The sequence below is a fragment of the Pygocentrus nattereri genome, chromosome 27 (assembly GCF_015220715.1).
Source record: "Pygocentrus nattereri isolate fPygNat1 chromosome 27, fPygNat1.pri, whole genome shotgun sequence".
Lineage (NCBI taxonomy): Eukaryota > Metazoa > Chordata > Actinopteri > Characiformes > Serrasalmidae > Pygocentrus > Pygocentrus nattereri.
In genome coordinates, this window is record NC_051237.1 from 25973270 (window position 1) to 26000796 (window position 27527).

The 27527-nt window shown below is 41.2% G+C and overlaps 1 protein-coding gene across 1 annotated transcript in view; it reads left to right on the forward strand.

Moving 5' to 3' along the window:
* Window positions 1-5407: 5407 nt before the first annotated feature.
* spag1a (sperm associated antigen 1a) overlaps window positions 5408-27527 on the forward strand; it is a 28396-nt gene continuing 6276 nt past the window's right edge. The window contains exons 1-5 of the mRNA XM_037535238.1: window positions 5408-5879; window positions 13995-14094; window positions 17374-17526; window positions 20051-20205; window positions 25041-25182. Coding sequence (XP_037391135.1) covers window positions 5525-5879; window positions 13995-14094; window positions 17374-17526; window positions 20051-20205; window positions 25041-25182 — 905 coding nt within the window. The 5' untranslated portion in view covers window positions 5408-5524. The remainder of the gene's footprint in view (window positions 5880-13994; window positions 14095-17373; window positions 17527-20050; window positions 20206-25040; window positions 25183-27527) is intronic.

Sequence of the window (27527 nt, forward strand, 5' to 3'; positions counted from 1 at the left end):
CCCCTCTTCAAAACCTGCACGTTCGCCTTTCAGCAAAGCTTTTCTCTCGATGGCATGTTCCACTTTAACGAATCCTGTTCGCTGTTGTCGTTACAATGTCAAGCTTGTTACCCTTTTTGGGTGCTGTATAGGACCCTTTCTAAAAAGGTTCTCTATAGAACCATCTGCAGCGCATTCTCCATCGATCTTCAGAACTCCTTTCATAATGCAAAGAACCCTTTAATTATGCGAATTGAGGGTTCACGGTTCTGTATACAAGCCTTTTCTTTAAATAAAGAACCGTTGAAGAACCGTCTGTTTTAAGAGCGTACTTTTGAGACAAATTGTGTGAAACTGATTTTTCACTGTAACGGTCAATTTAATGCTGACCTTCCACCTTCCAGCTCTGCTGCAAAAGACATTAAGTCCATTTAGTGGCACAAAAAAAAGCTCACTGTTCCAGCCCATTTACCTCACGACATCAGTAATATCTGTACTTTAGGAAGGGACAGCATGTGCTAGAGGTATTAGTCTGGCAGAACATGCTGGAAATACAGCCAGACTATTAATGTTTTCTTTATTTATTTATTTTTTTCTTTGTTTAATGCGAATGGAGATATTTTAGTAATCATTATCTAGTGTCCAATATTCATCCCGTCTTTCTAAATGCTCCTTTTTTTTGCATTTGCATCTGGGTAGATGTACGTTGATGCAAATTCTAAGAATTGATTTGTTTTTGCTTATTTATAACCAGTTTATAACCAAAGTTTGTGTTCAGAATGACGTCCTTTAAATGATTGTATTGTTCACCAGCATTAAAGTGACCATTACAGTGAAAAATCTGTTTCACACAATTTGTCTCAAATGTACGCTCTTAAAACAGACGGTTCTTTATTTAAAGAAAAGGCTTGTATACAGAACCGTGAACCCTCAATTCGCATAATTAAAGGGTTCTTTGCATTATGAAAGGAGTTCTGAAGATTGATGGAGAATGCGCTGCAGATGGTTCTATAGAGAACCTTTTTAGAAAGGGTCCTATACAGCACCCAAAAAGGTTGACATTGTAATGATAAGAAAAGAATTCTTTTGGGTGCCATGTAGAACCCTTTCCAAAAAGGTTCTGTATAGAACCATCTACACCAGGGGTGTCCATACAGGTCAGCGTACTGTGTGAAAATCCCTGAGGGCTGAACTATTATTCCCGAATCGAATGACTCAAAATATTACATTTTCAAAATATCAGCGCAAAGAATCTGAGCTTTCTGTGCGCTGCGGTTTCCTATCACTGCATAAAAGAGGCGCGAGGCTTCTTCTATTGTCGCAACAGTTTGGATCAATAAGCGCTTATGAATAATTGTTTATGGGTAACAGTACAGCGTCTGATGCATTAAATTCATGGTCCTATTTATGCGCTTACCTGTTAAAAATATACTTTGTGAGACAAACTAAACGAAATTCTATACGTTTGGTTTTGTTAGCTACTGTTCTTTACGTATCGTTGTTGTTTGAGGGTTAATATTTACTGAATGACTGAATTTGCTTTGATAAGAAGTTTTCTTTTTAAGAGCTTTTAAACTCGAGTTATAGGAGTTTAAGGCGGCGCCTCATGTACCTTCATGATGAACAGCCAGTGAGCTGCTCCGCTCGCCAATCAATCATCACGCTCTAGCAGTAAAGCCCCGCCTCCTGCTGCCCAAAACTCGTTTGCTGTAGAATAAAGGAAACATACAGGTGAGTTTTCTGTTGTTTTAGTGAAACCCGTCCTTCTGCTTTCTAAAATTAAAGGAAAGTTCTGGTTCAGTGATTAGAAACTAGTCTAACTTCTCGTTTTTAGCCGTTGAGCTCCATTCACTCCCATTCATTGAGGACTCGCTCGCGGGCGCCCTCTGCTGTTCAGCAGGCCTGTTTTTGATATAACAAGGGAAATAGGAAGAGGCCAGGCCTCCTCATAAGGAAGAACTACAATCATACTGGCTGGCGGTAACTGTAAAACTGTATTTACACCACATAGTGAAGAACCATGTAATCATGCAAAGAAGTGAGTGTTCATGGTTCTTTGCAGAACCTTATTCTTTACTACAGAACCATCTTTTTTACGAGTGTAGTCGATCAGCTGATCAGTGTCTGACGTCTGGTTCTTTAGTCTGCTCCTGTGTTTGACAAGTATTAGACAAAATTCCACCTATCATCACTCATTTTCCACTCACAGTCCAATTAACCTACTTTTCTTTCCTTCCTTTCTTTAGTTATACGCTGTAGATTAGTCCACTGTGTCTCTCAGTTCTCAGAGATCTTCTCATTCAGCTCATGATCTCATATGAAGCTTCTAGCTGACGTCACCGGTGTGACCGACTTTATTCTGAGGTCATAGTGAAAAAATAGAAACACAAACGGATTAAATTCCATATTTTAGTGGACGTTCCCTGATGGACAGCGTGTGGTTTGATGTTCTGTAAAATGCATTGATCCTTAAAAACGTCTCTGGTGTTTCCTTCATTATGTGGAACACCAGAGACGATCGGTGACGCCAGTGACTCCTATGGAGAGACAGGGAAGTGGACGTTTCTGTAGAATGACCCAAAATATATTTTTTTAATCAGGTCTAATTATTTTTTAATTATTTTTCTCTCTCAGTTGTTTGTGTAGAATAAAAGTCTCTGTGCATTTAAAATCTGTTAGGGGAGATTAAAAACTATGTGGTGCCTGAGTGCACGACAGTAACCTGGGTGGTTCGAGGTGGGACCAGCAGTGGCAAACAGTCAGAGAACCGACACACTCTCTCTACCTTTTCCCGAGTATATGACCGCCCACCTGTCCGGCCGGACACTGAAGGACTGTCGAGCCCTCCTGCTACCCGCTGACCAGATGCCCCCTCCCCAGCTACCACGACCTGCCTTGGACTAGCTGCCCACCCTACACTGATGTTCTCATAGACTCCCAGCTATTACTACTACTAATACTACTGCTATTAATATTAGTAGTATAATAATCTCTGTAGGTAGTCTGACCAGAGGAGGATGGGTCCCCCCTGGTGAGCCTTGGTTCCTCCCAAGGTTTCCTCCTCAGCTCTGAGGGAGGTTCTCCTTGCCACTGGCGCCCCCTGGCTTGCTCAACTGGGGCTTTTACATTCTTGTTAAAACTTCATCTTTTCTGGATTTCTGTGAAGCGGCTTTGTGACGAAACCAGTTGTAAAAAGCTCCACAAATAAATTTGATTTGGTCTCACAGAAGCACAGCAGGTGTATTATTGCACATTCACTCCCAGCTTTAGCATTCCCTCGTGGAAAAGATGCAGGCTGCCTTATACGTCTCGTAAAGTCGTGTATCATACAATCCTGTGTAAATCAGGCTTTGTTGGCCGTTTGAATGCAGTTCATGGTGGGAAAATGCATATTTTCCGAGTTGTGGCCACTTAAAGGCAGCATTAGCACTGGGGCTACGTGGCTAATGTAGCTAACGAGTAAGGAAGGCCTTTTCCAGTGGTGCTAACTGCGCGTCTGAATCATCACACACTTCTCAAACCGTGTGGAGGTGTTCGGTATCAGTAATAAACTTGATTATGAGGCTTCTGACCTCCTGTAAGACTCACTGTTCTCCATAAACATGGACTAAAGTTCATTAGCAAAGATAAAAACAATAGCAGCCCTCTGGAAATCTAGAATACCTAATTTAGCATTGAGCTAACTCAACAGACACTTAATGGCTTCGAGATTACAGAGTGGGTAGCTTATTGACTTTTAACTTACTTTTCTGTTTCTTTTACCTTATTTATTTGTGTCATTTTACCTGATTATACACTCACTGGCCACTTTATTAGGTACCCCTTGCTAGTAAAAGTTTGGACCCCCTTTTGCCTTCAGAACTGCCTTAATTCTTCATGTCAGACTTTCAACAAGGTGTTGGAAACGTTCCTCAGAGATTCTGGTTGGTTATTTCAGTTCCTGCTGCCTTTCTATCATCTGGAACCAGTCTGCCCATTCTCCTCTGACCTCTCACATCAACAAGGCATTTTCGTCCACACAACTGACCACTCACTGGATATTTCCTCTTTTTCTGACCGTTCTCTGTAAACCCTAGAGATGGTTTGTGTGAAAATCCCAGCAGATCAGCAGTTTCTGAAATACTCAGACCAGCCCGTCTGGCACCAACAACCACGCCACGTTCAAAGCCCCTTAAATCCCCTTTCTTCCCCGTTCTGATGCTCGGTCAGCACTTCAGCAAGTTGTCTTGACCACCTCTACACGCCTAAATGCACTGAGTTGCGGCCGTGTGATTGGCTGATTAGCTATTTGTGTTAACAAGCAACTGAACAGTACCTAATAAAGTGGCTGGTGAGTGTGCGTTACATTAAAAACAGAGAAGACCACAGATGCCAGGTGACCACAGATGCCAGGTGGCTGCTGCTGTTTTTAGCTCTGCTCATGTATTTTTCTCCGTGTTTATAGGTATCAGTGAGTCATACAGTATCAGAAACCACATAAACAGGTCTGTCAGATATTAGAGAACAAGCTTTGAGGCAAGTTTATGATGACTCAGGCATACAGTTAGCACCATGCTGATTAACATTAACATATCATTGCTGTCAGAACCAAACCTCGTATCTCCATTTTTTGTCATTTTTCATTTTTTGACATTATTTGAAAATACCCCTGGCCCTATATATTTTGTGCACACTTCATGATGAAAGGACCAACAGAAATGACCCAAAATGACTTGGGAAAGACGTCTGGTTCCATTGACTTACATTAAAAGTAAGGTATGTTTTTTCCTTCTCCTGTAAAGTTGACATTTTGGAGATTGGTTTTGATCCAACAGTGACATGCTTCCGTTCCTGGTTAGCTTCATTAGACTAAGGCTAAAGAAGCAAAACACAGACACCAAGTACCACTAAATTACTTTAATGCCATAGACTACAATTAAGTAAAAGTACTTTTGACCGCCTGTTTTGCTGCAAACTAAACAAATTAAATAGAATATTTACAACGTGAAATGAAAATACTTCTGGGATAAATGTGAAACATCAACGTTGCTGTGATGTCTTTGGACACGTTTGAAGAGCAGTATAATGACTTAGTTATGTAATTAACAGGGCCAGGCTGACTAGTGGACATAAGCTGTACAAGTTGGCTATATTAATGTCATAGCTGAAGTGCTAAAACTAAAGAAGCAAACTTCTGAAACCGGGTAAATCTCAGTTGATGGGTGGTATTAGAAATAAGGGTGGGAAATGTAAATTTGATATTTGGTGAACTGCCCCTTTAAGCATTTCTGGGGTTCCCCTGAATGCTGGTTTCGCAGTGAGAGAGATAAAGCAGTTTCCTGGCGCTGCGACACACCGCATTACTGCAGTTCCTCCTCCTCCTCCTCCTCCTCCTCCCCTTCCTCCTCCTCCTTCTACGTCACAGCCTGCTGAGCCTGCACACACACACATACACACACACACACACACACACACACACACAGCACAGAGAGGACGAGCGGCAGCATGAACAGCAGAGTGAGAGCAGAAGAGTGCTGACTTGGCTCCGAGAGAGAAAAAGCCGGCCATGGGCAACGCTCAGAAGAAAGCTCCAGGTAAAGGAGAAGAAGGAGGGTCACATCATTCACGACCCGGGACCCCCGGGGCCAACCGGAGCGCCAGGTCACAGGAGCCCCCTGGCAAAAAGCCTGAGGTTAATGGGACTCACCCTGTGGAGCGGCGGGTGGGGGAGGAAAGCCAGAGCATTAGCCCTACCTCGAGCGGGACGGGGGCAGAAAACTGTAACCTGGACGCTCCAGCTGGAGCCCTGCCCCCCCCACTCGCCCGGCTAAAGAACGAGGGCAACATGCTGTTCAAAAACGGGCAGTTCGGAGACGCGCTGGACAAATACACCCAGGCCATAGAGGGGTGTGAAAGAGAAGGTGAAGTAACAGCCTCAAGTTCTGTTCCCCTGCCTGTAACAGTGCTTTAGAAAAGGGAAGTGGTGTGTTTTCACAGTGAACAGCTCTACAAATCAGTCAGATATTAAATATATGCTGTCAATACACCATATAATGCTGATTTGGAAAATAAAAGTAGTCAACAGTGTGTTAAAAGTGTGAAACCAATGCAAATAGTAAATAAATATGTTGGATATGTTGAGATATAAGAAATATGTTGAATATTTATTGACTGGATATTACATAAAAAGCAATATATTAACAGTGACACTGCTTTTTAAAAAGGGAAAGCAGTCTATAAAGTGTTTCAGGTGTCAATATGCATACAAATAGAAAATAAATATATCCGATATGTTGAGATAATAGACATTGACTGAATGTAGGTTGACTTTAACGTTACTCTAGATAAACGAAGAGAGTCATGAGTGACGTATTTTATGCGTGAACATCCACGACGGAATACATATTTTGAAAACGTTAAAAGACGAGAAATACATTGGAAATGTATTGATTGTAACGTTGCCTTAGAGAAGGAAAGTAGTACGCAGTGTGTTTTATGTATAAACACGTATACAAAAACAAACACAATGCACAAAATATACAGAGATTTTAGAGCTTTAAAGAACGTTTTAGTCATTGACGTTGCTTTAAGTGTAAAATGTGACAATATTGAAAATATTGTGCAATGTATATGTTTTGTGGCGTATTCCCAGGATATGACCATGGCAGAGCGTTTTAAATGGGAAATCTCTTGGTAAAGGCGCATCTTAGAGTTTAGGTCTTTGTTTGTTTGTTTATTCTTCATAATCAGAGATATTTTTAGCTTTAAAGACATTCGGAGAGTCTTTAAAGCCAGCTGGAAGTGCAGTGGCCCAGCCGTGTTGCACAAGCTGTGTACACAGTGTACGTAAGAGGTTATGCACTGAGTCATGGAGGAGAACCACCAGGTTCTGATGGCTGTGTTTGGGCGCAGCTGCTCGTTGTGGAGGTTTCTGAAGTCTCGTGGCGACAGGAGTGAATCATGTGGTGAACGTGTTTAGGAGAAACGAAGCCGCCGGCGCAGATCAAGGCCTTTAAAGCTCCCTGTCTTGAGTTGAGGGTGTGTTTGGAAATGATTAGCAGCAGCTTGGGTTGGTCTGGTTGGGACATGTCCTTCTTCATGTTCCAGCATTGCGTTGAAACTCCATTTCAGCTTTTGTGTACTTCCTGTTTCCTCTCACCATAGAGACTTAAAGCGGCTTCCTCAGCAAGATTTCCCATGGGGAACGCTCGGCGCCTTCTAGGGTTTCAGGGAAATAAACGAATAAACGAATAAATAAAAAATGTCTGTAGTCTTTAGTTCATTTTAATTTAATAAATGAGCTTGATTGTAAACAAAGGGGTTAAATTGTCCAATCAGGACTGCTTCCTCTGTGGTATCTAGGTAAATACAGCCAAGTGAGCCCTCTCATTGGTTAGGACTTCGGGAGCTGGACTGAAGGCTTAAGATGTCAGATTAACCTCTCAGCTGGAAATATAAAAGTCTTTAAGAGACATGAAGTAACTGAAGAGCCAAATGATTCTCATACTGTGCTTTTTTTTTACATCTAAATCAGAATTGAAGAAAAACTACACAGAACAGTGGCTCAATGATGACTAACAGGCTAAAAGCTGTACCACAGAACACGTTTAATTCTGGCTGTAACATCATTGCAAGTCACCTAAAAAGGCATTGGCTGTGTCCCAATTCAGGGGCTGCATCCTTCAAAGGCTACATAGACCTGAAATGAGACGGTCTGCTCTATGGCGGATTTCCTGTTTGCATCATTGCAACACTTATCGTCTCATCACAAAAAGCTGCGTAAATACGGAGCCAGAAAGCAATGAATGGCTGGCGAAGGATCCACCCATTGGATTCTTTGCTGCCATGGAAAAGAAGGACACATTTCTCGGCTGCATATGAAGGAGCCTTCGAAATGATATAGCCTAGTCATGCTGCTGTGACGTCGTCAACCTTCAAATGCAGCCCCTGAATTGGGACACTGCAATGATTTGAACATCAGTTGGCTGGAACTGAGCCTGTACTGTGGTGTGCGTTTTCTTAGCCCAGCAGAACAGGTTGGATTTCAGTTTTCTGTCACTAAAACTCCAGTCGTTCGATTTTTATCATCCACACTTGTAGCAGTAAAGCACAAGTTGATTGGAATCAAATCTGTGCTGCCGAAGTCACTAATAGGCAGAACGCAGTCCAAGTCTGGACCCAGATGCTGTCCTATGCAGACCTGGACCTAAAACCGATAAATAATGAGGAATTATTTAATTTCAGTGGGGTGGTCCTGTTTTAATCAGTGCAACTTTTCTAGCCTTTACAGTAGCTTTAGTGACCCGGGAAACTTATAGACCAATCACATGTGCTGTAAATATCACACGTGATGCTACTCAGCCAATCACTCGAGTGAGTGACGCCACACAGGGGAGGGACGAGGAGAGAAACAGCAGTCAGAGAAGAAAGTGAGTCAGAGGGAAGTTATTCCACATGACGTGATCTAAAAAGAGGAAACTGACAGTAAATGTTGTTGAAATCTGACCGAACTGGACTTTATTTGATCTGATGTTCAGTAAATGTTGTTGAAATCTGACCGAACTGGCCTTTATTTGATCTGATGTTCAGTAAATGTTGTTGAAATCTGACCGAACTGGACTTTATTTGATCTGATGTTCAGTAAATGTTGTTGAAATCTGACCGAACTGGACTTTATTTGATCTGATGTTCAGTAAATGTTGGTGAAATCTGACCGAACTGGACTTTATTTGATCTGATATTCAGTAAATGTTGTTGAAATCTGACCGAACTGGACTTTATTTGATCTGATGTTCAGTAAATGTTGTTGAAATCTGACCGAACTGGAGTTTATTTGATCTGATGTTCAGTAAATGTTGGCGAAATCTGACCGAACTGGACTTTATTTGATCTGATGTTCAGTAAATGTTGGCGAAATCTGACCGAACTGGACTTTATTTGATCTGATGTTCAGTAAATGTTGGCGAAATCTGACCGAACTGGACTTTATTTGATCTGATGTTCAGTAAATGTTGTTGAAATCTGACCGAACTGGACTTTATTTGATCTGATGTTCAGTAAATGTTGTTGAAATCTGACCGAACTGGACTTTATTTGATCTGATGTTCAGTAAATGTTGTTGAAATCTGACCGAACTGGACTTTATTTGATCTGATGTTCAGTAAATGTTGTTGAAATCTGACCGAACTGGACTTTATTTGATCTGATGTTCAGTAAATGTTGTTGAAATCTGACCGAACTGGACTTTATTTGATCTGATGTTCAGTAAATGTTGTTGAAATCTGACCGAACTGGACTTTATTTGATCTGATGTTCAGTAAATGTTGTTGAAATCTGACCGAACTGGACTTTATTTGATCTGATGTTCAGTAAATGTTGTTGAAATCTGACCGAACTGGACTTTATTTGATCTGACGTTCAGTAAATGTTGTTGAAATCTGACCGAACTAGACTTTATTTGATCTGACGTTCAGTAAATGTTGTTGAAATCTGACCGAACTGGACTTTATTTGATCTGACGTTCAGTAAATGTTGTTGAAATCTGACCGAACTGGACTTTATTTGATCTGACGTTCAGTAAATGTTGTTGAAATCTGACCGAACTGGACTTTATTTGATCTGACGTTCAGTAAATGTTGTTGAAATCTGACCGAACTGGACTTTATTTGATCTGATGTTCAGTAAATGTTGTTGAAATCTGACCGAACTGGACTTTATTTGATCTGACGTTCAGTAAATGTTGTTGAAATCTGACCGAACTGGACTTTATTTGATCTGACGTTCAGTAAATGTTGTTGAAATCTGACCGAACTGGACTTTATTTGATCTGACGTTCAGTAAATGTTGTTGAAATCTGACCGAACTGGACTTTATTTGATCTGATGTTCAGCTGTATAAGATGTTGATATTCCTACTCGGCTACTTCAGTAAACAGTATATGGCGCTGAGGAAATTTTCTCTAAATGGACCTTATTGAATTTCAATTAAAGACCCCTGCTGTACTGTAATATTTGGTTCTGCAGGCCACTAGATAATCTAGGGTAGAAGAGCCAGTTGGTGTTAGCCTAGCTAGGAGGCTACAGATCCAAACATCATGGACGAGATTTGACTGCAGCTTTCTGTCCCTCTAACACCAGCGCTCAACTTCACTTCCTCAGACTTGAATCATAACCATCTAAAATGGAGTCAGCGCAGCTTCTGTTAGTCAGAATCAAGTTAATGCTTACCAGCTCTGTCTAACATTCAGCTCGATGCCTTGACATTGGTTGAGTGGTGGACTGAAAATTGTCCACTGCTTTGATTAATTTGTGACCGTTTGAGCGAACTGAACCTATTTGATTGTTTTCTGTAAGCACAGAACCAATCAGTGAATAGCAATGTCATTACACCCTCCCAAAGAAACGGTTCTGTGGCCCGAGCACGACGATGTGGAACATAAAAACATGCACATGTATATTAATATACACCGGTCAGGCGTAACATTCTGACCACCTCTTTGTTTCTACACTCACTGTCCACTTCATCAGCTCCACTGACCGTATAGCTGCACTCTGTAGTTCTACAGTTACAGACTGTAGTCCATCTGTTTCTCTGATACTCTGTTACCCTGTTCTTCAGTGGTCAGGACCCCCATGGACCCTCACAGAGCAGGTACTATTTGGGTGGTGGATCATCCTCAGTCTCTTTCCACTCACTGTCCACTCTATTAGACACTCCTACCTTGTCGGTCCACCTTGTAGATGTAAAGTCAGAGACGACAGCTCATCTGCTGCTGCACAGTTTGTGTTGGTCATCCTCTAGTCCTTCATCAGTGGTCACAGGACGATGCCCACTGGACGCTGCCGGCTGGATATTTTTGGTTGGTGGGCTATTCTCAGTCCAGCAGTGACACTGAGGTGTTTAAATACTCCAGCAGCACTGCTGTGTCTGATCCACTCAGACCAGCGCAACACACACTAACACACCACCACCACATCAGTGTTACTGCAGTGCTGAGAATGACACACCACCCAAATAGTACCTGCTCTGTGAGGGTCCATGGGGGTCCTGACCACTGAAGAACAGGGTAACAGTATCAGAGAAACAGATGGACCACAGTCTGTAACTGTAGAACTACAGAGTGCAGCTATACAGAAAGTGGAGCTGATAAGAAAAATATTTATCAAACTACATTTTTTTAAGTGCTCTCATTGTTATATGGCCAATCAAATCGTTACACTCTCCACCATAGTTTCTCAGCCCTCCAATGACTCCTCAGCAACCATTGCTATCTGCCATCACCTCAAGCCTTCGGTTCTTTGTCAGGGTGCAGTGTTTGATGTTGAAGCTCCAGCTGTGATTGGTGAAAATCTTGTGAATTTGGTACTTATGGTGCTCTCACTACAGAAGCTGAAACAGACTGAGTCAAACTGTCAAAGCAATTGTCTTCTTTAATGCATAAAGTCATCAAAGGTAAGACTTAAGTAACATTTTTCATGCCTGCTGTCGGATGATTGGGTTTAGCTGTGTTGCTTTGCCTCGTCTTCATAGGTCTCAGCTGTAATATGAACTTGGTTATGTCGTCCTCTTTGTGCAGAAGTTGTGTTGTGATGAGTGGACGCATACTTTATAATGAAGTGTGCCTGAGGTGGTGGATGTATTTATGTAAACCCACTATTCTGGTTGATTGCTATGGTTTTGTATCACTAAACACTCAGGAATAAAGGTAGTAAACTGTCCCTAGGGTGGTCCCCTCAGGGGTAGGTCTTCAGTACCATTAGTTAGGGAGCATTATTACCATAATCCATTGAAATTACATTTTTAAAAGTTGTATTGTTTTCTCCCTCCCTCACTTTTCTCCTACTTTTTGGAGTTTTAAGTACCCAAAAGTGAAAATGTGTACCTTTTTGAGAAGAAAAATAAAGCACAGAGTTGGACCTTAAAGCTGTTGTTGTGCCTTTGAGGGAAGATTTACATTGTTTGCGTCTTGATGAACAAAAAATGAAACAGCGCGTCACTTTATTTCTTTTATTTCTTATGTAAAAGTTAAACATTTTCTATTTTATATGCACAAATTAAATTTGGAAAATTCTAAGTATGTTTCTTATGTGCTACTTATTTTCTTATGTAAAGCAATGTGTTAAACAATTTGCTAGCAAGAAACGAAATTTAACCTGTAATAATTAGAATTTTAACATTTTTACTTGTGAATGTTGAATTAGTACAGCTTGTAAAAATTTCATTTCAATTCACTTTATTAGGTAAAAGTTCTAAATTCTTATTAGCAAGAACTTAAAACTTACATGCTGAAAACACTTTCTTACTAGTACATTTAGCATTTTATCTTTAGAATTAGACTTTTTACCTTTTAAACATTGGGTTTTAAAAAGTAAAAACATTTTTGAGAAAAAATTAAAGCACAGAGTTGGACCTTAAATCTGTTGTTGTACCTTTGAGGGAAGATTTACATTGTTTGTACCTTGATGAAAGAAAAATGAACCTGCACGTCGGCTTTATTTCTCACAGTGCAGGACTGAAACGTTAGACTAGGAAGGGTGACGACTGCTGTGCTCTCAGGAATAAGGCTGTAGCCTGCTGTTATGACACTGCAGGACAAATGTAGTGTTGTGTCTTTGAAAAACTTTAAAACTTAAAGCACACAATACAGCCTTAAAGACCTTGTTGTATCTTTGAGAGTAAAATTAGCTCGATTTTGCTTTGGTAGACTAAAATTTACAGTCCCCTTTTTTCTGACAGTGTTCAAACTTATAGAGGAATCAACTCTGGTTTTAATTTACAATGGGTTGGATCAGTTTTGTGAGGAAAAAAGGGCCTCGCGCATTGTGAATACGAGCCGTAGTCTGACCTTTTTAAGTTTTATTCCATGAAATTGGCTTCAGTTAACTATCATAATTAGGATCTGACATGTTAACACAAATAGCAGAGGTGATAATGGGCCTTGATCAATAACTCGCCCTATAACAAGTTAAGGGAGTTGTCAGGAATGTAAAACAGTGGTTTCAGCTCTACGGCAGAACACTTTACTGAAAGAGTCGCTGTAAAACTGATACAGGCTCAGATATATGATAATGTCTGTTACAAGCTTTGTTTTTGTTTTGAATCAAGTACAGCCAAAAAATGTTTTTGTGAAACGCTGTTATCTTAGTGTTAACATGCTACTAGAGTCCCATAGGAGTGCTAGCAGCTTTAACTAGAAGGTCATTATAAGACCTAGTCCAATCAGTAATGGTTCACCACTGGAGATTTCCCAAAATGTATTTGTCAAATACGTCTCACAATTTATGGAAAATGTCGAAGCATTTTATATATATATATATATATATATATATATATATATATATATATATAAATACAACCCCAATACAACCCCAATTCCAGTGAAGTTGGGACGTTGTGTAAAACATAAATAAAAACAGAAAACGGTGATGTGCAAATCCTTTTCAACCCATATTCAACTGAATACACTACAAAGACGAGATATTTAATGTTCAAACGGATAAACTTCATTGTTTTTTGCAAATATTCACTCATTTTGAATTTGATGGCTGCAACACGTTCCAGAGAAGTTGGGACAGGGGCGTGTTTCCCACTGAGTTACATCACCTTTCCTTTAACACTCAATAAGCGTTTGGGAACTGAGGACACTGATTGTTGAAGCTTTGTAGGTGGAATTCTTTCCCATTCCTGCTTGATGTCCAGCTTCAGTTGCTCAGCAGTCCGGGGGTCTCCGCTGTCGTATTTTGAGCTTCATAATGCGCCACACATTTTCAATGGGAGACGGTCTGGACTGCAGGCAGGCCAGTCTAGTACCCGCACTCTTTTACTTGAATTGAATACAGGTTGAAAGGGATTTGCAAATCATCGTATTCTGTTTTTATTTATGTTTTACACAACGTCCCAACTTCACTGGAATTGGGGTTGTGTATATATATATATATATAATGTTTACTGGAATGTTTGATATGCCACATTTAAAATACACGTTTATATTGTTATGGCGGCTCATTTGAGTGCTTTTGTTTGTGATTTTCTGACAGGTGTCGACAGTCCTGAGGATATTTGCATTTTGTACTCCAACAGAGCGGCTTGTTATCTCAAAGATGGGAATAGTTCAGACTGCATTCAGGATTGTGCCAGGTTAGAAACCACCAACTCGCACAGACACAGCCTGCAGAGTAATAGAGTAAAATTATGTATTTTGTGTTTATTTTAGTTTTAAACCCACAATTGTAAAGTAAAATTTTAAATTTGACGTGTTGAATTTCAAATAATCATATTTAAATATGTTTCTAACTAGTACAAATTGTATTATCAGGCAGTATTTATCTTTTTTTTTCTTATATTTTATGTAAAAGTGAAACATTTTCTATTTTATGTGTATAAATTATATTTGGACCACAAGTCATTTTATATTAGCAAGACATTTATTCAAGAATTTAAATGTGACATGCTTGTATAGTATATTTTTAATGTGGTACTTATTTTCTTATGTAAATCATTATGTTAAACAATTTGCTGTAATAATTAGAACTAATTTTTTACTTGTGGATATTTAATTAGTACAGCTTATAAAAATTTTATTTCAATTCACTTGATTAGGAAAAATCAGTCCTTCCAAACCTTTACAAACTGTAAAAAGTCCTAAATTGTTTTTAGCAAGAACTTAAATCTTACATGCTGAAAACACTTTCCTACTAGTACATTCAGCATTTTATCTTTAGAATTAGACTTTTTACCCTTTACATTTCTCTTTTACTAGTTTTTATAACATTTTCAGTCGTTCAAATTTCTGAAATCAAGAGACCTCAAATGAAAAGCTAAAAAGGCCGTATGGGAAAAGAAACCCTCCTTCAGTTCAACCGTCCTCAGTTCGGTCTGAGTAATAACGCTGCTGCAGGAGGCCTGTGATGGTGTGTGAGAGATTAGCACGCAGCGCTATTAGCCGAGCTAAAAAGAGCTTCACCTCCAGACTGTCCACTCTGCTTAAGAGCTCCTGCACTACGGCAATAAACCACTGTGGGATACAGCGACGTTACTGCTGTTTAAAGGGCCGTCAGCATGGAAAACTGGACCCTCCTCGAGTTCGATTTGAAATGTAAATGTATTTGGGTCATTCAGAAACGTCCATTTTTGTGTCCCTAGCATCTACAGATACACTGACCAGCCACTTTATTAGGTACACCTGTGCAGTTGCTTGTTAACACAAACAGCTAATCAGCCAATCACACGGCCGCAGCTCACTGCATTGAGGCCTGTAGAGGTGGTCAAGACGACCTGCTGAAGTGCAGACCGAGCATCAGAACGGGGAAGAAAGGGGATTTAAGGGACTTTGAACGTGGCATGGTTGTTGGTGCCAGACGGGCTGGTCTGAGTATTTCAGAAACTGCTGATCTACTGGGATTTTCACGCTCAACCATCTCGAGGGTTTACAGAGAACGGTCCAAAAAAGAGGAAATATCCAGTGAGCGGTCAGTTGTGTGGACGAAAATGCCTTGTTGATGTGAGAGGTCAGAGGAGAATGGGCAGACTGGTTCCAGATGATAGAAAGACAACAGGAACTCAAATAACCAACCAGAATCTCTGAGGAACGTTTCCAACACCTTGTTGAAAGTCTGACACGAAGAATTAAGACAGTTCTGAAGGCAAAAGGGGGTCCAGTCTTTTACTAGCACCTAATAAAGTGGCCAGTGGGTGTATATTACACTTAAAAACATGTCAGGGTTACAGTTTATTTACATTTTAAAATTAAACAAGTTTCACCTATATTATTATTGGTTTTTAAATCAATGATGTTGAATTCCAAGCACCACAGAAGAGCTCGTCCCCACAGTCGTGTGTGATACCATATTTTGAGGTAAAAAACATGTTTTTAACAAAATTTTAACTACAATAATCTAAACATGACTATGAAATATATGATTTAAATGACACAAAGAAAACAAATGCCAAATAAATGTTATAAAATATATAATAAAAGTCCCCCATGAATCAAGTCACTGGTGTCACCAAACAAAAAGTCTCTTATTTTGAAATAAAAGTCACACTGATGATGTCAGTGGACCTCCTTTGACCTGTTGTCTGAGGCTCATGATCTCATATGAAGCTTCTAGCTGACGTCACCGGTGTGACCGACTTTATTCTGAGGTCACTGTGAATAAATAGAAACACAAATGGATAAAATTCCATATTTTAGTGGACGTTCCCTGATGGACAGCGTGTGGTTTGATGTTCTGTAAAATGCATCGATCATTAAAAACGTCTCTGGTGTTTCCTTCATTATGTGGAACACCAGAGACGATCGGTGACGCCAGTGACTCCTATGGAGAGACGGAGACGTGGACGTTTCTGTAAAATGATCCATTCCTACTCCGTATATGGAAACTGAGCTGCAAAACCAGCCTGTTTTGAATTCAGTGTTTTTGTGAAACACATTTACGTATATCCATCCATCCATCCATCCATCCATCCATCCATCCATCCATCCATCCATCCATCCTCTAAGCTGCTTCTCCCTCAGGGTCAATCAGAACAGAGCTCATTTACGCGTCAGTCCTAAAGACACAGTAACAAAAGCAGCTTAAAAAGCGCTGGTGACAAAAAATAAAACGCAAGTAAATAATAGCATTTATTATTAATAATAGTCAAAACAATATAGTAATAATAATAATAATGATAAATAATAAATAATAATTATTCAGCCATGCAGTGTAGTTGGTTAACAGTAGAATATGAATTAGCAGGCCCATTATATGACCTAGAATTATATGACTAATAATTAAATTGTTATATGCTTCTTATTGTTATTTATATATATATATATATATATATATATATATATATATATATGTGTATTGTGTGAAAATTTCATGATGAGTGGACTTGGAGATACTTGTTTTTCTTTGGGCAGCAATGATATATATTTGTGCTCTGTAGAGGGTGTGTTAACTTATTCACACTCAGAAAATCAACAATACATTTGACATTTTAAATACATGTAATTTATCGCTGCTGTTGGAACAAAACCTCGTATCTCCAAAATAATACATTTGCAGGAGAAGGAAAAAACCTGCTTTACTGTTAATGTAAGTCAATGAAACCAGACTTATTTACATTATATATATATATGTATATAATAATGTAATACAACTTTGTTTTATATATACATATATGTATATAGCCTTTGTGTTTTATATATATATACACACCTTTGGACGTTTTATATGAAGATCAAGGCTCAGCACACACTGTGCTCGTCCAGCTCGTCTTATTTTAGCAGTATTTTAAGGGAAGGTTTATGAATGGACATCACTCGCTAATCCGTGCGGGTGTGTGAGGTCACTGCAGGACTCATCTGTATTGGTCATGCGCTCACAGATTAGTTCTGATCCCTCTTTCTCTCATCTTATTAACATGCAGAGCCCTGGAGCTCCGCCCCTTCTCCCTCAAGCCCCTCCTCCGCAGAGCCATGGCCTACGAGTCCCTGGAGCGCTACAGGAAGGCCTACGTGGACTACAAAACCGTCCTGCAGATAGACGTCAGCGTGCAAGCGGCTCATGACAGCATCCACAGGTACACCTACTGACCAGCCGGACGCAGACATAGACAGCTTTTCTCTAACACTGACCTCTAACCCAACCGTACGTCTCCTCTCTCAGGGCTCAGCTCTCTGCCGCCTGGTTCCTCCCGTCTAAACGCATGAACACACAACATGACTCCATGTAGAAAAACCCAGTCAATAAAGTCTGTAGAACATCCACCCCAAACCTACCGGGAAAGCGTTTCCCAAACGCACTGCAGTGTAACTCAGCCACACCTCAGTGAGCCAGCCGTGCATGTTCGGCGTCTGAAGTGCTTCTTTAGTCTGGAGCTGTGAGGCCAGTGTGCCTCAAAGCGTGTGGAGGTGTTCAGCATCTCTAACAGAGTTGACTCTGACTGTTATCAATAAACATGAACCGAAGTGCAGAAGCATGAAATTCTTACTTTGCTGTGGCTCCATTCACCAATTATAATCTTAATATAATCTTAGAATAAAAAAATAGAAAAAAATGTTAAAATATGAAAATATAAGAAAAACACTACAAACTATAGTAAATAAGTAAATAAGTACAGTTATATATGCAAAGTTGAAAGAAAAATTCAGCTTTTTTGAGTCACTTAGTTATTTTGAGTTATTTTAAAAGCAGCCTAAAAAAAAACGACGGAATTCAGGCTGTTAGATGGCCACAGCTACAGGCTAATGCACTTTTGCCCTTGTTTATAGATTAATAGCGTGTCTGTAAAGTAGTTTAAGTTGCCAGTTATTATTATTATTATTATTATTATTATTATTATTATTATTATTATTATTATTATTCGGTGGGGAGGGGACCTGGAAAAAAAAAAGAAAAAAAAGAGCGTCAGACGTGCCATGAAGTTTCCTCATAATTTAGGCTCTTATTACTAATAATTGTGTTAACGAGGTCCTTAAGCATCAAACATCTGATCTGTGGAGTTCACAAAACTAAACAAACAGCTTCCAGTGTGGAGCAGTTGATATGTTGACGTTAGAAGCCTGTGGTTTCACTCACTGAGCTATTCTGAGACGTGAGGTGACCCAGCACGCTACCAGAGAACTTGTAGAGAGGAGAACCACCACTCTGTAATGTCTTAGTGTTTCCCAAACACTAGAGGGCGCTCCCGAGCGAGTCCAAAATGAATGGGTTAAGAGCACTTGAGCAAAATCATAGTTTATAAATGCTTAAACATTTTTAATATAAACGAATATGATCATTTCCTGAACAACGACTATAATAAAACACTTTATCACCGCTGTTATGTTGTTAAGAGCTTTTAAACTCGAATTACAGGAGTTAAAACGGCGCCTCGTGTACGTTCATGACGTCAGTGAGTGCAAACAGCCAATCAGCACTCAGTAGCAGTGATGTTAGCCTCCTGCTGCCCAAAACCCATTTGCTGTAGAATAAAGGAAACTTACAGATGAGATTTCTCTGTTTTTTTAGTGAAACTCGTCCTTCTACTCTCTAAAATTAAAGGAAAGTTCTGGTTCAGTGATTAGAAACTATTTTAACTGCTCGTTTTTAGCCGTTGAGCTTCATTCACTCCCATTCATTGAGGACTTGCTCACGGGCGCCCTCTGCTGTTCAGCAGGCCTGTTTTTGATATAACGAGGGAAATAGGAAGAGGCCAGGCTCCTCATAAAACGGCTCTGGCACTACTTTTCCACATTTTTGTTTTTTGGTGTTACATACAGCACTGTACAGCAAGAGCCTTAGCCATTTGAGAACATTACTATTGTATACAGCACCTAAAAGGGTTTCATATGACTATTAATAAAACGCTATTTATCTGGCCAGTGCATGATTTGCGTAGAAAACAATAATATGAAAGTAAACACAAATAACAATGACACGCTTAAATGGTTCCCACATGGTGAAATAGTTCTTCAGATTGATGGCGAATGTGTTGAAAATGGTTCTATACAGCACAAAAAAAGGCTTCGGCTATTGTTATGATGCCAAGCTGGTAACAATATTGATATCAGAACAATTTTCAAAAAGGTTCTATATAAACAGCCATGTCGCTGCTGTCTGGTCAAAACCTCGTATCTTCAAAACAGTGACTTTACAGGAGAAGGAAAAAACCTACTCTACTTTTAATGGAAGTCAATGGAACCAGACGTCTTTCCAAGTCATTTTAGGCCATTTCTTTTAGTCCATTCATCGTGAAATTTACACACAATGTAAACAACAACAGGCCTTTTCAAACTGTGTCAAAAACTGAAAAAAGACAAAAATGGAGATGTGAGGTTTTGTTCTGACGACAGTGACATGCAAACACATTCCCCATCAATCAATCCGTTTCACCATGCACAGCACCATGGAAGCATGCAAGTGGTTCTGTAGGTGTTCATGGTTCTAAACAGAACCATTGTCTTTACTTTAGAACCCTCGAAGAAGCGTCTTTTTGAAGAGTGCACAGCATCTGTACGTGTCAGCACACGAGAGCCGTAAGCCCAGCAGTGTTAGCTGGAGGGGATGCCGAGGTCAGACTGTTCATGTAAATGAATCTTGCGTAATGTTTTGTACTTCATCAGGATCACGAAGCTGCTGATCGAGCAGGACGGTCCGGACTGGAGAGAGAAACTTCCGGAGATTCCTGTGGTTCCGCTGTCAGCGCAGCAGCACCGCAGAGAAGAGCCCAGCGCTGAGGTTCTACAGGCCAGAGCGGCCCGAGCCGAACAGGAGAAAGGTTACAGTCACTTACTGCTGCATTCATCACTATACACTATAAAAAGATGGTTCTTTTAGGGTTCTTTATTACTCGAAGGGTTCTTTGCATCATGACTGCAGCTTGCAGCGTGCTGTATATGGTTCTATGTAGAATCTTACTGCAAACGGTTCCATATAGCACCAAAATGGGTTCTGCTGTTATGTCAAGCCTGTAACAAGAGAAGAACCCTCTTTGGAGCTATATAGAACCCTTTTCAGAAAGGTTCTATATAGAACCATTTACAGCTCATTTTTCATCAATCTGAAAAAGCTTGCAAAGGACCCTTTAATCATGCATAGGGTTCTTTGAGTGGTTATGGTTCTATATAGAGCCATTTTCTTTACTAAAGAACCTTTAAAGAACCATCTTTTTAAGTGTGTTCCAAAACCTGTGCAGTAAGCACCATGCATGTCAACTACACACCTAAAGAAAATGGTTCTTCAAAGGTTCTTTAATAAATGGAATGGGCCTACTTAGAACCATGAGTTCTGTGCAGAACCGTTTGTATGTTTCAATTGTTCTTTGCGTAGTGAAATACTTCTTCAGATTGATGGAGAATGTGTCATACATAAATCTGTATGGAACCTTTTTGAAAATGTATAGCACCAAAAAGGGTTCTGCTGTTGGGGGGTGGGAGGGTGGGGGGGTTGGTTTTGTCCAAGGACCATCAGAAGGCACTTGGCAGCCCAGTGGTTGAGAAACCGTGCTGTATAGAACCAAATACAACAGAAAAACGGTTCTGTTATTGTTTTTGTAACAACAAACAGAACCATGGTGGAAAGTACCATTTCTTAAAAAGGTTCCATACAGAACCATATACAACACACACTCCATCATTCTGAAGAACCATTTCACCATGCAAAAAAAACAAGGATGCAAATGTAGAACTCATGGTTCTAAATAGATTAAGTGCTTTTACTAAAGAACCCGTGAAGAACCGTCCTATTGAGCCTCGCCGCTTCAGACACTAAGCAAGCCTAGTTCGTGATAAGAGGGGAAACTGTGACTTAGAATTTGTCAGCCTGCATTGACGTTCACACAATTTACACTAATTTACACAAATTTACACAACTTCCCCCCCAGTTACCACCTTGAATTCCATGCTGGTCTAAACTGGTTTGTGCTGGTCTAAACTGGTTTAGCTTCTCATGCGGCTTGACCAGCATATCAGTGTCCAGGACACCACACATGCTGGCTGTGCTTGTTTGTCTAGCAGGAAAGTTTTATTCTTCATTTTACCTCCGAATTTAGTCCATGATTATAGATTACAGTGAGTCATAGAGGAAAGGTCTGCAAAACAGTCCCGCTCCCGCCCGCTCCCCCCAAGATTTAAACCCACTCCCGCCGAAAATCGGAATCATTTATCCCGCTCCCGCCCCTCTGAACTGACATACAGCATCTGATATCAATATCTACTCACAGACACTCTATCCTCTGCTGAAATAACACGGCAGTCGAGGTCATCAGGCAAACACCATATATTCACCGTTTAAACACGGCAGGAATTAAACCACAGGGCGGTTATCCTTGGGGCTCCGCTGGACAGCTGTGGCCGTCGGACTGAAGGCTCCGCCGTCTCTGTGAGCTACGAGAATCTGCGCATTGATCACGTGATCGGCTGCTTCGTGACTCTTCATTTGTTTGAACTGTTTAATTACCATTTTACACTCACCAGCCACTTTATTAGGTGCCCCTTCCTAGTAAAAGGTTGGACCCCCTTTTGCCTTCAGAACTGTCTTAATTCTTCATGTCAGACTTTCAACAAGGTGTTGGAAACGTTCCTCAGAGATTCTGGTTGGTTATTTGAGTTCCTGTTGCCTATAAATCATCTGGAACCAGTCTGCCCGTTCTTCTCTGACCTCTCACATCAACAAGGCATTTTCGTCCACACAACTGACCGCTCACTGGATATTTCCTCTTTTTCGGACCGTTCTCTGTGAACCCTAGAGATGGTTGCCCGTGAAAATCCCAGTAGATCAGCAGTTTCTGAAATACTCAGACCAGCCCGTCTGGCACCAACAACCACGCCACGTTCAAAGCCCCTTAAATCCCCTTTCTTCCCCGTTCTGATGCTCGGTCTGCACTTCAGCAAGTTGTCTTGACAACCTCTACATGCCTGAGTTGCGGCCGTGTGATTGGCTGATCAGCTATTTGTGTTAACAAGCAACTGAACCTAATAAAGTGGCCAGTGAGTGTATATCATTAATATGATTTAGTGATAATTCTACTTCATTTAGGCTGTTCATTAGCTTCCGTGATATCTCTTTATTCATGCTTTGTCCCGCCCCCGCCTGCAGTGGGCTGGTTTCCCGCCCACTGCCGCGTACAACACTGAAAATTAGTCCTGCGCTACAAGATATTGTGGTGGGAGTACAGACCTCTACCACACAGTGTCAGAAAACACAATCTAAAAGTCTATTAGAAACAACTGCACACAGTATGATGTGGGTGTGTGATGATGTGGGCATGCTAACCTAGCAGCTGTAAGCTAGCATTACTTGTTATCTATATTAGCCTCAAAGCTTCAGCGCTAAAACCAAAGCAAACTTGTGCGACGTTTACAAGGGCAGGAAACTGGATTCCACACCGAGCTGCTCCGTCAAGTCAGGACGTTTTTACTGACAGATGAACTAATTACATCTGTTCATTCGTTTGTTCAGCGGAGCACAGCCTACGCTCGTCTTAGCACCCGGCGCTGAGGGCGGGTTTCATCGTGAGAGCTTGCGTGAGCTCGTTCTGTATGAGTTTGGCGTGTCTTTACTTTGCATGATCAGATCAAACAGACCGAGGCATTCAAACCAGTTTACACACACACACACACACACACACACACACACACACACACACAGTGCTGAGCGTGTGTGCCAGCACTGCAGCATCTGTCAGCTGAATCTTTTATGTAGAAGAGTAATTGAAGCGGCTGTCGTTCGTAATGGAACAGGGCGGCTCAGGTGTCCTTTAGGCCTCGGTGGGCAGGCCGCACCTGACTGACTGTGGAGTTCGGGGGGGTTTAGAGTTCATCTGCTCGTGTTTACGTGGTGTTTACCTGGCGGAGCGTGCGCTCTGTCACAGGACGTTATGTCAGACTAGCAGAGGGAGAGGTGAGCATCTTTACCGAGACATGAGGAGTTAATCAGAGCTGGATTTATAAGAACCTTTGGTGAGCAATATTGATTTTAAGGGGCTAATATAATATAATATATAATATAAATGATTTTAAATCATACAAACTGGTATGACTCCAAAATAAACTGGCACTAATTGTTTTAATTAATAATGATGCTACTACTAATAATAAAAATAACAATGATAATAATAATAATTATTATTATTATTATTTATATTGCACTTTTCATGCCAGTGCCAGCTTCACAGACAGGTGAATATGGTGTAGAATCATAGAAGAAAATGATACAGATCCAAAAAGCTAAATGCCGCGAGACGTTTTAATTAAATGATACGTTAATTAATTAAACACACTCTTCAAAATGAAGTTGCACTTTGTGGCAATTTCCTCAATTTTTCTCAAAATGTTGACTTATTGTCTCAGATTAATGACATTTTCTCACTGTATTGTTTTGTCATCTTGATATATTTTCTTATTTTCTTGAAATAATTACATCATTTTGAAATACTGACGTTTCTCAAGGTTTTGACATGTTGGCTCGGAATATTTAATGAAGTTATTGCATTTTAAGAAAATAATTTCTTATCCCTGGTAGCGCGGGCTTCTTAACCCAAGGGGGGAGTTCTTACCTCAGGTAACAGGGCTTCTTTACCCAGGTGGGAGGCTTCTTACCTGAGGTAGCAGGGGCTCCTTTACCCAAGTGGAGGGCTTCTTAACACAGGTGGGGGGCTTCTTACCTGAGGTAGCAGGGGCTCCTTTACCCAAGTGGAGGGCTTCTTAACACAGGTGGGGGGCTTCTTACCCCAGGTAAGGGGGACCTTTTTACCCCAGGTAGCTGGGGCTTCTTAACCCAGGTAAGGGGGAGCTTCTTACCTGAGGTAGCAGGGGCTCATTTACCCAAGCGGAGGGCTTCTTACCCCAGGTAGCAGGCGCTTTGTACCCCAGATAAGGGGAGCTTCTTACCTGAGGTAGCAGGGGCTCCTTTACACAAGTGGAGGGCTTCTTACCCCAGGTAGCAGGGGCTTCTTTACCCAGGTGGGGGCTTTGTACCCAGGGTAAGGGGGAGCTTCTTACCTGAGGTAGCAGGGGCTCCTTTACCCAAGTGTAGGGCTTCTTACTCCATGTAGCAGGGGCTTCTTTACCCAGGTAAGGTGGAGCTTCTTACCTCAGGTAGCAGTGGCTTCTTTACCCAGATGGGGGGCGTCTTACCCCAGGTAAGAGGGAGCTTCTTACCCCAGGGAGCAGGGACTTCTTAACCCGAGGGGGGGGGGGGTCTTACCTCTAGGAGGGGGAGTTTGCTTCTTATCCCAGGCAGTGGGGGCCTCTTAACCCAGGTGAGGGCGGAGGGGGCTTCTTACTGGAGGTAGGGTTAAGAAGCCCCCCTAAATGAGACATCTTGTCCCATTTAAAGCTGTTCTGTGTTTGTGCTTTGAAAACAGAACCGTGCGCTGTTCTAGTTTGTTTCCTCTAAATGTCTGCAGATTTAATCACCACCATCATCATCATCATCATCATCATCTCAGACACTCATACAGTTTGGTTTTACAGTAAATAAACACTGTTTTCATCCATTTATCCTCTAGTGTAGTTCACACACTCACTCTTGCGTGTACGTTCACAGCTGGTTTCCAGAGTCACAGTGTGAGTGAGCAGCTGAGTGTGAACAGCTGTTGTTCTCTCCTCACAGCCAGACAGACGGAGGCGCGCTTCACTCTGCTGAAGCAGGAGGGCAATGAGCTGGTGAAGAAAGGCCAGTTCCAGAGCGCCATGGAGAAATACAGCGAGTGCCTCAAGCTCAAATCCAGCGAGTGCTCCATCTACACCAACAGGTACCACAGAACCATGAGCAGGACATTAGAACTGGAGTATTAGAGACTCAGTAGAGCTGCAAGATATGGAAAAACATCACAATACTTCAGGAAGCTTTTTAGAGACACAGTAGCCATGTTTACATGCAGCCTAATAATCCGTTAATAATCAGACTAACAACTCAATAGGAATAGTCTGGTCAGATTCGGAATACAGTTTCTATCCAATTGATCGAGGTGGGTACTTGTGTAAATAATCCATTAAATAGAATAATATCAGTGTAAACTCCTGTATCCGATTACATTCCCTATCGGAAAGTTTAAGTCCGTTCTGCATGTGCGTCGCGTCACAGTGAGAGTTTATACCGTTCAACACGGCAGAGCAGAAACTGGTCTGCAGAGGAGACGAAGTTCATGCTCTGATCTTTAAAAGACGGCGGTGGGACGGACGTCCAGCTTATGTGTCTCAGAGCACGACGTCTTCCTCTCGGCCTTCTTTAATAAGGACGTGTGAAGGACGTTTTCCTGAGTCTGACGTCATTTTAAAGCAGTTAAAAACACAATCACTGCTCACTGCTGCTCATCTCACTCGATTGGACTGGATGCTGGATGTCATGGTAACATCTACACTAAGCGGTTCATATGGTCTACAGGAGTCAGACAGTAATCAGATAATGGGGAAACTCCAGGTCTACATGAGTCAGACAGTAATCAGATAATGGGGAAACTCCAGGTCTACAGGAGTCAGACAGTAATCAGATAATGGGGAAACTCCAGGTCTACAGGAGTCAGACAGTAATCAGATAACAGGGAAACTCCAGGTCTACATGAGTCAGACAGTAATCAGATAACGGGTAAACTCCAGGTCTACATGAGTCAGACAGTAATCAGATTATGGGGAAACTCCAGGTCTACATGAGTCAGACAGTAATCAGATAATGGGGAAACTCCAGGTCTACAGGAGTCAGACAGTAATCAGATAATGGGGAAACTCCAGGTCTACATGAGTCTGACAGTAATCAGATAATGGGGAAACTCCAGCTCTACATGAGTCAGACAGTAATCAGATAAAGGGGAAACTCCAGGTCTACAGGAGTCAGACAGTAATCAGATAATGGGGAAACTCCAGGTCTACAGGAGTCAGACAGTAATCAGATAATGGGGAAACTCCAGCTCTACATGAGTCAGACAGTAATCAGATAATGGGGAAACTCCAGCTCTACATGAGTCAGACAGTAATCAGATAAAGGGGAAACTCCAGGTCTACAGGAGTCAGACAGTAATCAGATAAAGGGGAAACTCCAGGTCTACAGGAGTCAGACAGTAATCAGATAATGGAGAAACTCCAGGTCTACAGGAGTCAGACAGTAATCAGATAACAGGGAAACTCCAGGTCTACAGGAGTCAGACAGTAATCAGATAATGGGGAAACTCCAGGTCTACAGGAGTCAGACAGTAATCAGATAATGGGGAAACTTCAGGTCTACAGGAGTCAGACAGTAATCAGATAATGGGGAAACTCCAGGTCTACATGAGTCAGACAGTAATCAGATAAAGGGGAAACTCCAGGTCTACAGGAGTCAGACAGTAATCAGATAATGGGGAAACTCCAGGTCTACATGAGTCAGACAGTAATCAGATAATGGGGAAACTCCAGGTCTACAGGAGTCAGACAGTAATCAGATAACGGGGAAACTCCAGGTCTACATGAGTCAGACAGTAATCAGATAATGGGGAAACTCCAGGTCTACAGGAGTCAGACAGTAATCAGATAATGGGGAAACTCCAGGTCTACAGGAGTCACAGTAATCAGATAATGGGGAAACTCCAGGTCTACAGGAGTCAGACAGTAATCAGATAATGGGGAAACTCCAGGTCTACAGGAGTCAGACAGTAATCAGATAATGGAGAAACTCCAGGTCTACAGGAGTCAGACAGTAATCAGATAACAGGGAAACTCCAGGTCTACAGGAGTCAGACAGTAATCGTATTTCCAGCCAGTTAACTCAGAGAAGAAGACGTGACGTAAACGTAACGTAAAACTCAAACTTAATGTTGTGGCTTTTTTTTATAAAACCTCACACGACTTTACCTGAAAATATGAACAAACATCATCTAGAAAATAAAGAATATTCAAATAAAAAAAAGTGTTTTGCTGCGTCACGCGGCGACGCTGCTCGCCTATTTCCGGTACCGCCGTCTGTTTTCGTACATGCTCAGACTGAGAAATCCGATAGAAATCAGAGTCAGAGCTGATTACTGATAAGTCTGATTACTGAACTCAAATCCAGCCTCTTTATCAGATTTCTAGATCGGCGTGTGCTGTTTACATGACCATTTAAATAATCAGATAACTGCAGAAATCC